General features: G+C 41.8%; 1 protein-coding gene across 6 annotated transcripts; it reads right to left on the bottom strand.

Annotated features, from left to right (window-relative positions):
• Positions 1–153: 153 nt before the first annotated feature.
• mbd3b (methyl-CpG binding domain protein 3b) lies at positions 154–10,181 on the bottom strand. Of its 6 annotated transcripts, none has more exons than XM_047587028.1 (8): positions 10,086–10,138; positions 8,052–8,120; positions 7,287–7,446; positions 4,822–4,959; positions 4,471–4,561; positions 4,178–4,355; positions 2,169–2,321; positions 154–1,418 (listed from the first exon to the last, which is right to left on the bottom strand). In XM_047587028.1, exons 1-7 carry the CDS (start codon positions 10,097–10,099, stop codon positions 2,174–2,176), a joined length of 798 nt encoding a protein of 265 aa, XP_047442984.1. In that variant the 5' UTR covers positions 10,100–10,138; the 3' UTR covers positions 154–1,418; positions 2,169–2,173. The 6 variants fall into 6 exon arrangements, with proteins under 6 accessions (XP_047442984.1, XP_047442985.1, XP_047442987.1 ...); XM_047587029.1 differs by having other exon boundaries at positions 8,052–8,117; positions 10,086–10,114; XM_047587031.1 differs by lacking the exon at positions 8,052–8,120 and having other exon boundaries at positions 10,086–10,181.
• Between the last annotated feature and the right edge of the window lie 3,287 nt (positions 10,182–13,468).

Raw genomic sequence — 13,468 nt, 5'->3', positions numbered from 1 at the left:
ACATGAGGACGGCCGGGTTAACTGTTAATCTGGAGATGCAGTCATTGGATGTGCAGACCTGAAACCAGTCCTGTTTCAGAGACCTACATCTAGAGGAAGGTTTTAAACACACCTTTATCACTTTACGACACGCATAAAAACACCAGCAGCATGTTTTGTGACATCTTGATGTATTTTAATAAGTCATACAATCAAATTCGTTACAGCAATCAGCCTGCTGACATTGTGAAGGGAATTTCATGGTTTAAAATGCATTCAGAATTCATTTATCAGGGATATAAAATACAAATCCTCAGGTATTAAGCGAGAAGGCTTCAAACTCAATTTTACTGTAATTTCCGGTGTCACCAATTTCTGTGAGTGGGTTTCAGAGGAAGCAGCATGTGTGTGGTAACATTGATAGAAAAAAAACAAACAAAAAAAAAAACCCCAGCTGAAGCTGTGACAGTAGCAAAGTCTTGAATAGCTTTGTCTCACAACATCAGAGAGCACCTAAAACAATGATGAGTGTTAAAAACTGTTTAACCGAAAGAGGTCATTTCTCTCCCATCTGGCTCAGCACCATCATGTACACTTATTAGCTTTCTTAAGTTTCGTTGTATAACAACAGGGCCATTATACTCACGGTGAAAACGTGTCCCCTCTTTGGTCAATACTGAACATGACTCATAGGACAATACAGCTGACATAAAAGATAATATTTCCTTGAAATCGCAACAATAAAAACTCTGTCCACTCCAATCTCCAATAGATACAGCAACTATGCCATCTGTGTTAAGTAACATCGGCTGCCCACAGGTAGGCCCCTATTAAAATCAACTCTACTCTGTATACTCAGTCCACTAGAAAAAGAAAATCTGCGTTTGTTGGTTCAGATTACTCGCGGAGTGCATCGTACAAATTCAAGAAAGAGATGCCCCAAAAATACAAAAAACGTTTGTTCCCGATCTGCACGAAATAGAACAGCAAACGAATCGACCTCCTGCTGACTGACGTGTGTTTGACATGATTGTCACAAAAACTACAAAGACGTTTAGTAAAAAATACACTTATTACTGAACACGAAGCGAACGCACTGTGGAGATTTTTTAACATTTGAGAGTTCATTTCACGTGATTTCATGATTCTTAATTTTAGTTTTAAAAAGGTCCTCGTCCAAAATTCACCAGGGCTCAGAAACACGGTGGAGGAGTCCCATCCAGTGGAGTTGGTGATGAATAGATGCATTAAGGGCTCGTGTTGGTTTGTGGTGTGGTGAAGGACGACAGCTCTTCAAGCCGCACTGGAGTTAGTCGGGTTTAGGTTTAAGGTGGACGTCGATACTGGAGGACAGTTCCCGGGGGCTGGACTGGAATAGGGGCCCTACTGTTCACGGTGGCGCGGGCGTCGGACGCGCCCAGCCGGAGTTTGCTAAAAACCTAAACGAGAAAAAGCAGAAGCGTTAAACTTACGCTGGGCTGTTTAATTTAATTAATTCGGTGTAGAATCCTGTGATTTGATGAAAACTGGAACTATAAAGAGTGAGAACGACTCTCAGGATCTGTCACACTGTCAGGAACGGGCTTTCATACTAAAACACTTCAAGTAATGATTAATAATCGCACAACAATGACTCAGAACTATACTGTAGAGGTAGATTTTGAAATAATGAATTAGTGTTAGTGTGGGAATATCTCAAAACGATGACTTAACATCTTAAAGTAAAGAGGAAAAGTCTCCAAATAGTAGCTTAGTATTTCAAAATAATAGAAAAATGTCTCAACATTATGACAAAGATGACACAGTGAACACTGACGAGGCATCTCAGAATAATGACTTGGTATCTTAAGAAAATGAGGAAGTTTTTTGTATTTCAAAATAACAAGACAGGGTTTCTCTTGAAAAAATTCTAATAATGAATAATTAAATAATTTCTAAAAAGCATTAGTATCTTAAAATAATGACATGAAAACCTTTGCGATATAACAACTATCTCGAAAATAAAGACAGATCTTCTCAAACTGGTGAAAAACTTGGTTGTATTATTTTGAGATACTATGTCGTAACAACTTTAAGGATAGATTTTTTAACATTTATAGTAAAAAATTATATGAGTTTTATGTAACTTTTCCACTGCAGCATCTATACGCCGTCAGAGGCCTCAAGTGTCCGTCAGTGTCTCCACCAACCTGTGCTATACGCTCTCCATGTCTTCACTGCCGTTGCCCTCCTCCTTCACAGCTTCTCCTTCACTGGCAGCCTCCTCGACGTGGGCCAACATGTCAGCCATGAGCGCCTCCTCCAGCCTTTTCCTCACACTGTACACCAGCTCCTCCTGTTTCCTACGCATAAAAACAACAGGAAGCGGTTACAGTTGGCAGTTGCAGCTGCCTACAACAGACACTGAATGAGCACAGAACAGATGGCGTGTTCTAACAGGGATCAGTGGTCACTTGTTATGGACCGTGGAAATAAACTGTGCTAACGCCGGGCAGAACGGAGACGACAAAGGAGACGAAAAGAGACGAGCTTGTTTTAACCTGTCAGATCTCTTTGCAGACCTGGTCAGACGGATAACAGATGTGACATTAGTCTTTCTACACAAGCTGTTGTTTCCTATTTTTGAGACATGCTGAAGGAGACATATGTACTTTGTCTAATCTAAACTGTTCTACGGCTAATTTTGATCAGCACTGAAAAATATATATAGGAACCTGATGAATGTGAGCTCATGTTTCATCTGAATTCATTCTGCTGCCTTTCCAGTGCCTGGTCCTTTACATCTATTTATCCACTTAGTAGATTAGATTAGATTAATTTATTTATATATTTATTTATCCCGAGGAGAATTCAGTGTCCAGTAGCTTCATCACATAGAATATAATAAAAATAATAGCAACAATAATGATGATAATAATACAGTTGGTTCCTCGCAGGTAGGCGTTATACAAAAAAAAAAAGAAATATGGAGAAGGTTTGTAATGACTCGTGATCTGATGGATGTAATATAACCTGTTAAAACATGGTCATGTCATGCATGCCTGCCTTCAAATGACACTGGGTCACTAATGTTTATTGCAATCTTTGACGCAAAGATAAGATGACCAACCCAGCAGATTTGACAGTAAAATGAATGTGGGATATTCTACAACGGCAGAATCAGTCCTCAACACAATCGAGCTGCATTTCACCTGCTGAAAATCTGAAGACCGAAAGACCTACGGACAAACGACAACAACTGAAGGCCGCAGCAGTAACGGCACCGTGAACAAACTCGTCAAAATGCCTAAAAGATTTAGTCATTTTTATATTTATGTGGCACCACTTGAATTAAATCTGAGATTCAAATATACGGTGGTGGCACACGCTGTAGGTCTATCAAACCGAGTCATTTTAGTCTGAAGGAAAAGGACAAATGTCCAAACAGGAACTTCATTTCAGATCCAACTCCTAGGGCCTGTTCAGACCTTGCATCAAGATCCGATCTGTCCGAGCCGTCCACATAACGGACAGGTGAGATCACACTGGAGAGATGATCACTGACATCTGGAGATGTCTGGGTCGCACCACAAGTGATGTTTGTTCATTAGTAATGAGAGCTCCTTAACATATTTTGTCCTTGTAGCTGTTAACTAACAAAATAATAAATTCATCTAAGCATGAATTTACGAATAAAAGTAACTTGAGTACATGAGTGTGACTCTGTCATTAAATAATGTATCAGCATGAGGTGACTTATTGATGTGATCATGTTGATGTATAAGAAGCGGGGCAGAGTGAAGTGTGTCTCCCCGATCACTAGTGTCTTCACTTCCCTACAGGAGACTACAGTGCTTATGGAAACTTCCAGGGTTGGAGTTATAATGTGAGTTTCTAACTAACATCAGGGAGAGATCAGTAAATACTAACGTGTGTGACCGAGTCATGACGCACACACATAAAACAGTGAAGTTCCTGGATCTCGTCCAGTGGAAGAGATCCATCAGAGAGAGCGGCTAAATATTTAGTTAAAATGTTCTGCTCCGCCACAGATGATATGTGATGCATTTGGAGACGCATGTTAACGGAAGGTCTGTCAGAGCAGACTGAATCTTAATGCAAGGCTGCAGATGCTGTTTGTGACAATTTAACACTCTGGATATGACATTGTCAAAAAGAAATGGTGACCAACATGCAGCTGCACTCTGTGACCACCCACCTGATGTCCTCATCTGTGACTATGAAGGCCTTGCACAGTGGCTGTGCAGTGTTGAGCCAGACTCCCGGGTTCTTCTCCACAGCAGCAGACAGCTGCCCAGTGATGGGAGCAGCGCTGGTGTGGAGAGCGCTCGCTATGGCCGACAGGAGAGTTTTGTCTGTGCAGCCTGGACCAACACCTGAAAGAGCAGCACAGCGGTTGTCGGACACTTCAAGAAACATCACGCTTTAACTGCCTCTGCAGTGGTAGGAATCAAAGGGGGTTCCTTAAGAAATGCTGTTCAACTATTTCACCTTGCAAGCCTTTAGGTAGTTCCATTGTTTTCACCAGCTCCTCTGCAATGTCGTACGCATTAAGACCACTGAGTTTCTTCTCCCAGAAGAGCTGTGAACAGAGACAAAGAAGAATTTGCAGCTGCTGGCAGTTTTGATAAAAGGAAACTCAACACAAACAGACACCGTTGCTTCAGTGCAACGGACAAATCCGCCATTAACACATTGAAATTAAATTCTGGTTTGTCCAGTTCCACATTTCCTTTCAGGCTTTGTTCAGCATTAGTCATCTAACACTATGCCAGTGTCAGGTAACAGCTGCCTGGTGTGTATGGTTGGATGATCAACCGTAAGAGGTAGAGGTCTGTTTACCTGTCTGGGCTGGTCGACGGCTTTCTGAGGATCTGTCTTCACTTTGTTGTTGGGATGGTTGGTCACCTTGGTAACAGGCTGCTTAAAGATGGAGGCCGTCTGTCTGACTGGAAGCGATGTGTTCAGGTCAGGCTTCCCCTGAAATTACAGAAGACAGACAGAGGATGAGGACACAAAGGAAAAGTTAAGAAGCAGCTGGTGATAAACACACAAGAGGACAAACAGCACAGGGCTGCGTGATATGGACTAAAAGTCATATCTTGATATTTTTTAGCTGAAGGGCGATACTCGATATATATTTTTTCGTTGACGTAATTGGGATTTCCCCCAAAGCATTGTAGCATATTAGATTATTTTCTTTCCCCAGAGGCAAACCCTTTAAAAAACAAACAGTCAGTAATAAGCCATATGGCAAATGTCACTCAGGCAGTATTTTGACACACTCCTCATGCTGCACTTCATGGCGCTGTGGTAAGTGGTGGAAGAGATTGGTCATGCTCGAGCCTTTAGTTGCAACAGCTTTTCGACATTCTTTACAGATAACATTTTGCTGCTGTTCGCCTGCCACTTCAAAAACAAACCATCTCCAAATTATCGAGCCTTTTCTCTTTTGGACTTTTGCTGATGTGAAAACGCACCAAAGGCAAGTCGACCTGGGTCTGAAAATGCCGGGTCGACCCGTTGTAAGAGGTCGTAAGTTTTTTCCTCCCTCATACGTCATTGCATACATTGCAGATAAAGTTGCAGTTTGTTGATGACCTGAACAATGGACCGGTCAGATCCCCGCTCTTTCAAAAAGCTGCTAATATTAGAATAAATCGATGTGTTCTGCACGGTTCCCGATATCTGCCGCCAAATCTCCTCTTTTTCTTGGATGCAGAGCGCTGCCATGATTGTTAAAGTGTGGGAGATGCACTATACAAGATGTAGACATACATAGTTGCCATTCACCTATGCGCTTCCATTAACGATTGTGTAACAACACATTTGACTGATTTTTGATTAATTGATGTGATTGAAGAAAAAAAAACAGAAACCTCTGCCCTTCAGAGATCAGTCTTTATGGGAGTAGACCAAAACTTGTTTTTGAGCTGAAGCTTCTACAATGATACAGTCTGTCAGAATTTAACAGTATATATCAGCGTATATATTTTGCTCGATTTGAAAGGGGCTTTACTGACCAACTCCTCCTTTGCGACAGGCTCCGTCTCCATGTTGTCACCGAGTTTAGGTGAGAGTTGAGGGGGAGACGGAGCCGGTCACACAGTGAGGGAGGCGGAGCAGAAAAGGTGTGTGTGTGTGTGTGTGTGTGTGTGTGCGTGTGTAGGGACACAGGGAGAGGAGAAATAGGAGCGAACTTGTGGCCCACGTATTGTCATTTTAACGCAAAATGAACTATATCAATACAAGTGACATTGTCCCATGTTATATCTTGTTTAGAAATATATCGATATATATCAAAATATCGAGATATCGCTCAGCCCTAATACAGGACATCTCATGATTCAGGCTTTTCGTCAAGTCTTCTTAGAGTTTAACAAACTAAATTTACATGTTGTCTTTAAACAATGCAATGTCTGACGTGACTGATGACATGCATCTGTTCAATTTACAAATGTTGAGAAGACTCTATGGGTCCAGAAGAAAGAGGGCTTTATAAACCATGATGAGTTTTTAAAGGGAATATTTGTTTCTTTGATGTTGTGTGAGGTACTTATCCACCTTCAGAGCATTTCAAAAAGAAGACGGTGGTCAACATGTCTCGAGTTTAGAGAAGCACAGAGGAGTACTGGCATAGACCTCGACTGAGGATGGAGAAACCCACCACTAGACATACAACATCCCTTTGAGTGCATGTCATATTTAAATTAATATTGTTGCTTTACTTTGTCATCAAGGGGCCTTCATTGACAGAGACCGGAAGGTTTTATATCACTCTCTATTCCACCAGACTAAGTTAACAAACCCAGTAAATTCTTTACCTTACAGAACATCAGTTACTATTCTTTAGCTTCTTCATCCTTTTAGTTAGTTGGTGCTTTTAATGTGACACGTTTATACAAAGTTGTAGACAAGCAACTCTCATGTTCTGTTAGTTAGAACAGGCTTTTAATAGGGAACACAGATCCACATTTTGACTTCAGTTACCGGTCAGAAAGGGTGGTCTGAGGACAAGTAATGATAATATTTTAGATATAAATTAAATCCTCTTTTTATGGGGACCTTGCTCATCGCTTGGCTTCCACGTCAGTACTCCTACTGCTGCTCCAAAGTGGAGGCATGCCAGCCACCATCCACTGTAGGCATTACACTGACTGTGGATAAGTACCTCATACACACACACTTTACTGTGTATCTTCTTCATTCAATTGCTTTATATGGCAGGCGGTCAAACATGGCCAGCTATTCACTATAATTTGGACGCTGCTACAGTCATCAGCTCAGAACGCGTCTTTCAGTCTCACCTTGTTCTGGTTGTTGTTGTCGTACCGAAGCCTCTGGCGGTTCTTGTTCAGCTTGCTCATCAGCATCTTCCCAGTGCGGAAATCAAAGGAGCTGAGGTCCATCTGGTTACCAAGGTAACGGGCCAGCTGAGGCTTGCTCCGAAACTTCTTCCCAGATGGACTAACCAGGTGGGTGGACACATGAGAAATCAATATATTAACACAAGCTGCTACAGAAGAAGGAAGACATCAAGACTGAAAACAAAAACAAGAATAAAAAAATAAAAAACTAAAGGCGGGAAAACAAAAACAGACGGGTCACACACTTCCACACAAAAGACAGGAGAGGACACACACAACAGGACATGCAACAAGTCAGAAGCAACGAGAAGCAGGAGACATTCAAATGAGCAATGGCACTGAAATCACATAGTACTTCGTGAAATGGATGCACTCTAATTTAAACCCCGCCATCTATTAAAAGCTCCGCACATTCTGGCAAGATGAGTAGATGTGGCTACATACTGAACACGTTTAGATGAACTTCCTACCCGGCTCTGGTACTGACCCCAACAAATTAGTGAACACAATGTGAAAAAAACACTTGACCAAATGTTTCTGAATGGAAACATTGTAGCTCCGCGTGTGGGAGCGACAACATCTTTAAGCCTGAGCGATGGCCAACAAAAGGAACAACTGTGGGTGGATACGTGCTAGTAACTCATGCAGATGTAGCTTACATCACACACCACAGTTAACACCAGTAGGATTGTACAGTTAGCCTACCACAAGCTATACAACCGACCCGCCTCCCCCCTCTCTTGCCTCTGTTCCTCATCTTGCTCTTCTCCTCTGCTAAATGAAAACAAATCTGTCGTTGTTGGTTCACTTCACTGGGAAATAAAGAGTATTACACTGAGTTTCATTCATCACAAGGCCTCGTCGTGTTGTTGCTCCTACTACTACTACTACTACTACTACTACGCGGATGGACGGACCGCTTCTTAACCCAACTACTGTGAGAGGAGGTGGCCTGGTTGGCCTTGTTGCCCTACCGCAAACAAACCCCCCTCCCTCCATTTCTCTTCCCAAACTTTACACCGACCACCATACCCCCCCTCGTCATACTCCTGCCTGTTTCCGTCCGCAAACTTTCTCTCTTGTGTAACTGATAAGTTTTGCAAGTCTTCGTTCGTTTAGTACCTAAAATAATAGACATCGCTTTTTCCAGCTGACAAACCCGACTTTCTGGTCACTTCTTCCATTTTCCAGCCCTTGGGGAGAGCAGTGCAATCCCACCTTTTCTTCTCCATTTCCCACGCGAGTAGCCTATAAGTCCACTAAAGGTTACTGCGATTAGCCAGACTGGGTTTTTAAGAAATGTGTCGATATAGTTTTTGGATGACAGGCCTATCGCTTCTTACGCTTTTGTTTCGACCATATTACAACATGCGCCTGCTGTAATGGGATCTCCCTGCTACCAACATCTCGTGTCTTTGTCGTCGCGCAGATCGCTCCGCCGCGGACTTCAGCCTCATCACTACCTGCCCGTCTCGTCGGGGCACGAGGGCCACATCCGCGAGAAGAGCGGGGCAGCGCGGCGACGTCAAGACACCGCGAGACAGCAACTGAACGACAAATTGGGGGAATTAGGACTTCAACATAAAACAAACCTTCAAATGACGAGGAACGACCCAGTTCAGATTGTCTCTTTTGTTTCTGATTGTCTTATTATTCTGAAATGTTTTATGAACTTCGGTATCAATTAAAATTATGATTTTCATTTTCATAGAATCTGTCCGATCGGACGGGTAACAGTTCCCTATACAATTGGATTATACACATTTAAAAGTGTATATAGTGTCATGTCATAATATTTAGTCCGATTAAAGTGCTTGAACAATCAATTTCATATAATCTTATTGAGATTACATTTCTGAAACAACTTTGGGAAATCTTAAACGTAGTTTAAATTATATCATAACTTGATATTTAAGTTGAAGAGTGACGATTAAATTGAAGTTTGGTATTTTTCGGGCTTTGGCTTTGACCATTTAAAGACTTTCGACTTTTGTTTTGAAATATCTTTCCGGAAGTGTAATTTGCTATCCCGTCTCACTCGACGATTATGGCTGGAGGCTCATCGACGTTAACCTATAGGAAACATAAATTAGAGGACTGCTAGAAGTAGACCATGCACAGAAACCACGACGCGACAGTGACAACAATCACGAACGCCGCCGCATAATCAAATCCAACAGCGGTTGCAAAAATAAAAACATCCACTCGAGGCTCGCCAAGCAAAATGTTGAAGTTTCGTGCGAGCTGCGTGTAACCGGAGAGCCGTTTCAACCCCGACAATGCCGACCGTTGTCATTCAGACTTGGAGCCGGCTTTTATGAATGGACAAAGTAGATTTTCTCGACCAAGCAGACGCCGATTAAAAAGCATGTCAGGCGCTCGTGTTCGATGTATGCATTTAACAGCAGTGCATGATTAAGTCATATCTACTTTGCGTGGTTCGTATCCATGTCGAAATAGCCCACTGTCGACGCAGTGTCGAGTCCGTGATTAATTCCACATTTGCAGTGAATTTGACGGAGACTAAAGCATGCTACAGTGATGCTAAAAAGACGGACATCCTGGCTGGAGACCACTGCACTGCTGTTTGCAGATCGCGAGAGCGCAGACTAGATTTTCCTAATCGATGATAAACATACTTTGCAAATATATTAGAAAAACGACATAGCACGCATCAGACTCTACAAAACGATTAAAGCTTTCCTGGTGCCTTTATTATTCTTTAGACGATGTACTTACTCGTTTTTATCCATCTTGGAGACACTATCTCGTTTTCTCCCTCTCGCTATGTTAAATCCCTTCTCCCCTCTCCTCTTTCAGTCCCCTCCCCCTTCGATGTTAGAAATGAAAGACATTATCCACGCAAATTTCGCAGTCCGACAGACATAAATGAGCATAAAATCTGACCCAAAAAGGCGGATTCTCGGTGTGAAGTTTAGATTACAATACTTGAGTGAATGTATGTAATCCACCAAGGGTTACTTATTATAATGTCAGAGGCCATAAATATGAATTCTCTGTAACAATTATCACATTTAGCACTACTTTTACAGCCCAACTGGTCAGAAATACAGGTTCAGAAAACCACTGTTATAGCTGCACGATTAAAATGAGGCGTGACTAAACGCAAACATAGCGGAGTTACATATGCATTGTGACAGTAAACATAAACAAAACAAGTTCAGCTGTTGGAAATATGCAGAATAAGTGGACACATTAGGGTACATTAAAGATTTATTCACATTCAGTAATACTGGGTCAGACAAAAACATTTACACAGAGTGCATCCCGAAGTCCAAACTGCTAACAAGCCCTTAGTGACTGATAGTTGAGACAGGGCATCCCACTTAAGCTCGCACTGTGTAAGCAATCCACCCATGTGTGCATCCATAAGCTCTGGTCCTGTAGGCAGACACATGGCCCATTTATTAGCAAAATGTACATAAATACATTAGACTGAATGAGTGAAAAGCACATCATTCCTGTCTCTGAGGATGGAAACCTTCACCTAAGGCAACAGGTGAGTGACTTCTAAAAATATCTCCAGAAGGATTTCAGGGCAGGTGGCTTGGAATGGACTGGAGGGCTCCAAAAGTGTATTACCATTACTAGGGCATGGGAACGTATGGATGGGATTGAGGACAAAATATTAGGATTATAATATTTGACAAGTCTTTTCTGATTCTGGAAACTAGAAAATGCACATGATCCACTAAATATCTTCACATTATTGATAATGATGTACAAAGTCAAAAAATATTTTTTAAGTCTTAATTTTTGGTCACTGAAAATCTAGTCTTTTTCAAAGCGGCAGGACAGCTTTATTGCTGCAGTTGCTCCGACCAACCTACTGTAAGCTGTAGTTAGTAAGCAGTGCAGATGTTTGAGGAATGTCTAACCTCTCTTTGGGAAGCATGCATGACATGCACGCATGCATGGGAAGAATTTCGACAAACCGCCACATGTGTGGCGTGGTGACAGTGAAATTTAACCACGACTCAGGATGTTTATCTCAGTGTTCACCTGTCATGACCTACATGTGTCTGCTTCTTATCAGAGGTGCATACTGTTGGTTGGGCTGGAGCCAATGAGCAGTCCAGCTAAAACATGTCAGCTACAATAACAGGGCACTCACATTTCAGACTTATTCGTCCTTCTTGAACTTTCCTCTAATGTACGGCACATAGTCTAGGACTAATTTCCAGTCTGTGAAGTGAATGACCGCCAAACCACCCGCTGCTCCCCATGCAGCCATATTTGGCGCCCTGGATGGAGGAAAACATGAAGTAAACAATGGGTTTGGTAAAAGAAACAGAGATGTATTCACGTGATCAACTGCAATATACACAATGTATATCAACATGATTACACTCGATATGTCCGACAGGATAACCAAATAAATAGTAGTATATAGCTGCATGTAGCAATGAGGGGGTCCAAGCACATCGGCCAATCGGCCATAAGGTTAGACGAGAAGTTTCGAGCGAATCGGTGAAGGATGAGCGGAAATACGAGCTGACTTCTTGGTTGGCGACGAATTTGATTGGCGGTAGCGGGCAAACGAAATCGAAATTGAAAAATCCATCTCCTAACTTTCGGATCGGTCTGAAGATTGTCTCTGCTGATTTGCGTGAGAATCAGAAAATATTTGCGACCCTTGAAACTTCTTAAAAGTTTTTGACAAAATCCAATATGCCAAATTCTTGTGATTGCGTTAAAAACTTTGCCAGATCCTGAAAGGGGACATTCCACAGTAAAAATCATAAAATCATCAAAATCATCATAAAATAATCATAAAATCCAAGATGGCGGAAAATCTATCATGACGCATCATGGCGTCATAGGGTAGGTCGAACTCAGCATGATCCAAGGATTCCAAGTGTACCTTGTTTTTGAAAATCGGGAATACGGTTCAAAAGTACTTCCAACTTTGACCCGTTAGCATACTTACCGGCAACATGTATCCCAGTCAAATTAAATATACGACTGTCCTTAAGCTATGTGCAAAATATCACAACTTTTACCAGACGGTTCTATGGGCTGCAATAGACTCCAATGGCAGAAGAAAGCGAAATAATAATAATAATAACAAACATAATAATAACAAAAATGGTGTTCCTGCAGCATCGCTGCTTGGACCCCCAATGATGTTCAGGACAATGATTTTAAGTTGACAAAATACATACCGACAGCAATGGGGATTTAGTCACCGTCTTTTCAAAAGATCAGTGACAGCTGCAACTTGAACTTAATATACATACAAAACTGGGGTTACTGATGCAGGTGCAAATGCAGATTTACTAAGATTTCCAATTATTAAGCAAACAATGTTCACACATTAGGAAGTACACGTATGAACAACCAAAACAAACATTGTCACACTAAGAAAACTTAACATAATTAAGGGAGAAAAATAAAAACATCCCATCATTAGATATACAGTGTCATTTTTGGTAAGTCATCTATGGAATAAGCGCCACTGATTATGTTGGCGAATGTGTACGGGCTACTTGTTCTTAGTTAAGAGAGTACATTTGATTGTAGTTGACTAGGCCTAAATGTTTGACACAGGTGAAACAAAACGCTATTCACCTATTTTACTAAACAAATGTAGGTAGCATGCTAAGTAGCCCAAGTAGCTTAGACCGTAGGAAATAAACAAGCATGCTAAGCTAAAGGTAGCTATTAAGCCGGACGGGTCACACATAGGGACACCCTGTTGTTAACAATGCCATTGAGAACATAACAAAGGCCTTAAAGGATATTGCCTAAGCCGCTGTCCATCTGTCATTCTTTAAACTTACCATGCCCTCATAATAGCAATGTACTTGGCACCGATGACTCTGTTTAGTATTTTGCCGATCATGGTGACCTTCTTCCTCGGACTAGTTCTGCGCCATGAAACGGTTCCCTGCTTATGGCTGTTAAAGGACCCTTGGCTGCCTCTTCCCACGCCTGTCCAAAACGACCAACATGAGAAGCTTGGCGCACCAGCTTAGGCTCGTTTCAGGCCACCATTTTACAGCCCTATTACAAGACAAGTGCTGTTCTAATCAATATTTAATAAGCATCCAGTCTTGCCACTTTAAAAAAATCAATCATACGAGCTGATATCAGTTTAA

Source organism: Mugil cephalus, chromosome 6 (genome assembly GCF_022458985.1).
Source record: "Mugil cephalus isolate CIBA_MC_2020 chromosome 6, CIBA_Mcephalus_1.1, whole genome shotgun sequence".
NCBI lineage: Eukaryota > Metazoa > Chordata > Actinopteri > Mugiliformes > Mugilidae > Mugil > Mugil cephalus.
This window is presented reverse-complemented; position numbering and strand designations above follow the sequence as displayed.

Excerpts from the sequence above, each read along its gene's own strand:
- mbd3b (XM_047587026.1), bottom strand. The coding sequence starts at position 8,578 with ATGGAGAAGAAAAGGTGGGATTGCACTGCTCTCCCCAAGGGCTGGAAA. Across the intron at positions 4,562-4,821 it reads CCGTCGACCAGCCCAGACAG|CTCTTCTGGGAGAAGAAACT; the intron begins GTAAACAGACCT and ends CTCTGTTCACAG. Across the intron at positions 4,356-4,470 it reads ACTACCTAAAGGCTTGCAAG|GTGTTGGTCCAGGCTGCACA; the intron begins GTGAAATAGTTG and ends CTGCTCTTTCAG.